We start from the raw sequence: 1,760 nt of genomic DNA, 5'->3' as shown, positions 1-1,760 counted from the left end.
GCCGAAAGAAAAAAAAATGAGAAAAAGAAAAGACGAAATCGAATCACCTCAAGAACAAGGGGCAGCTACATCTAGTTCGCATTAATGTCGATTATTTCCTCAGCCACTTCCATATACACCTCTCACAACTTCAGCACATCTACTCCGTCGCGAAAACATGCGTGTACTGTACATTTTTGTCTCTCATCTCAACACGGCTCGCACAGGGGACTACGGTCCCAACTTTTTTTTTTTTTTTTTTTTTTTTATTTCCCGCAAACGGACAAAAGGCAAGACAGGACTATATTCGCCTACGTGGATATCGATATAGACTCTGCATTTGAGTGGCAAAGGCGTATGTATATAGATGGAAAGCTCATAAATAACTGTGCTGTACTGTACATACATACATACATTGAATACACTTTTCCTCCCTCGCGCAGCAAAAGCTAGGATTCGGGAAGGATATACACCAGTGAAGAAAAATCGAACGCCAACACTCAAAATGAATCCCAATTCTGCTGAACAGTTCAGCTCTTCCTTTGGCAGAGTGCCAGTGTTGGTTGGGTTGTTGAAATGTTGAAGAGAGCATATAGGTGTGATTCCCCTCCGGTCAGTGTGCCATGTCCCCTGGTTGAAAAAGAAAAGCATTGCATCAACACCTGGATGTCCAGACTGTCCAGAAATGAAACAATGAAATCCACTACATCGGCCAAACTGGACAACGGGATTAGCTTGCCTTCATCCTATTCCATCCACGAGCCTCAAGGAAAGAAAACGAATACGAAGGAGAAAACTTACAAAAAGTCGTCCGCTCCTTGTTCCTCCGTGACACAACAACGTCATCGCCCACTTCTATATGCAAACCATCAGCTCCCTTATCTATAAACCCGTACCTCCCAAAGACGGGACTATATTTATTCCCCTTATCAACTCGACGATCTTTCATCAATTTCTTAAGCATGGTTCCCGCCTCGCCGCTGCCCGGTGCGCCAGTGTCATAGTCGACGTTGATACTAACACACCTCCCACAGTTCGCTGTTAGGATGAGATTGACATCAGTCTGGACTGTGATCTCTCCCCAGAAGTCCTCCTCGTACGCCTCCTCGGCGCCGGATATGACGATATTTGGGAATTTGGTCACGTCCATCTTATCACCCTTCGGGCAGCCGGTCGCATACTTCCTCCAGAGACGTTTCCGAAACGACGAGGTACGGCGCCATATCTGCGAAAGTGATCCACTCGTCGGTTTCGTCACCCTCCCTTTTTGCAGAGGGAGTGGTGCTTCCGAGATACAACAGAGACTTGGCGATATTCGATATCCAGCCACCGCCTGCATTCTTCAAGGCAGGCTGAGATGCACCTGCTACTGCTCTCTTCGCCGCAGCGTTGGGGGGCACATTACCTAGCACAGGCCTCCGATTCCCGCCCAGATACACCAACAAAACCTCGAACCCAAACCACTCAGAGAACCAGTCCGAATATTTCTTGTCCATCTCGTAAGCTTGAGTCCTGCTGTTGTACATATCGACCTCCAGGACCCTTAGGCCCTGGAGGTCTGTCGGCTCCCGGGGGATCTCCAACTCCTTAATAGCATCCCGGTCAGGATGCCCCATGGGCGCTTGATATCTGACCAAGATCCTGCCTTCCTCCGTGACGACTCCATCCACAGACTCGCTGGGGAATACCACATCTGTGGAGAAACAGGGCCATTTGCTGGGATGTGGCAGACCTGCATGTTTTTTCAGGCTTTTTGTCATGCTGGGACTTTGAGCAGCATG

The 1,760-nt window shown here is 48.5% G+C and overlaps 1 protein-coding gene across 1 annotated transcript; it reads right to left on the bottom strand.

The window, feature by feature from the left end:
• Positions 1–682: 682 nt before the first annotated feature.
• On the bottom strand, positions 683–1,739 carry HCAG_07417 (predicted protein; the record flags this gene model as incomplete). The annotated part of the gene is made up of 3 exons (XM_001537945.1): positions 683–696; positions 781–1,084; positions 1,161–1,739. 3 exons carry the CDS (start codon positions 1,737–1,739, stop codon positions 683–685), a joined length of 897 nt encoding a protein of 298 aa, XP_001537995.1.
• Between the last annotated feature and the right edge of the window lie 21 nt (positions 1,740–1,760).

The sequence above is a fragment of the Histoplasma capsulatum genome, genomic scaffold, assembly GCF_000149585.1.
Source record: "Histoplasma capsulatum NAm1 scaffold_8 genomic scaffold, whole genome shotgun sequence".
Lineage (NCBI taxonomy): Eukaryota > Fungi > Ascomycota > Eurotiomycetes > Onygenales > Ajellomycetaceae > Histoplasma > Histoplasma mississippiense.
This window is presented reverse-complemented; position numbering and strand designations above follow the sequence as displayed.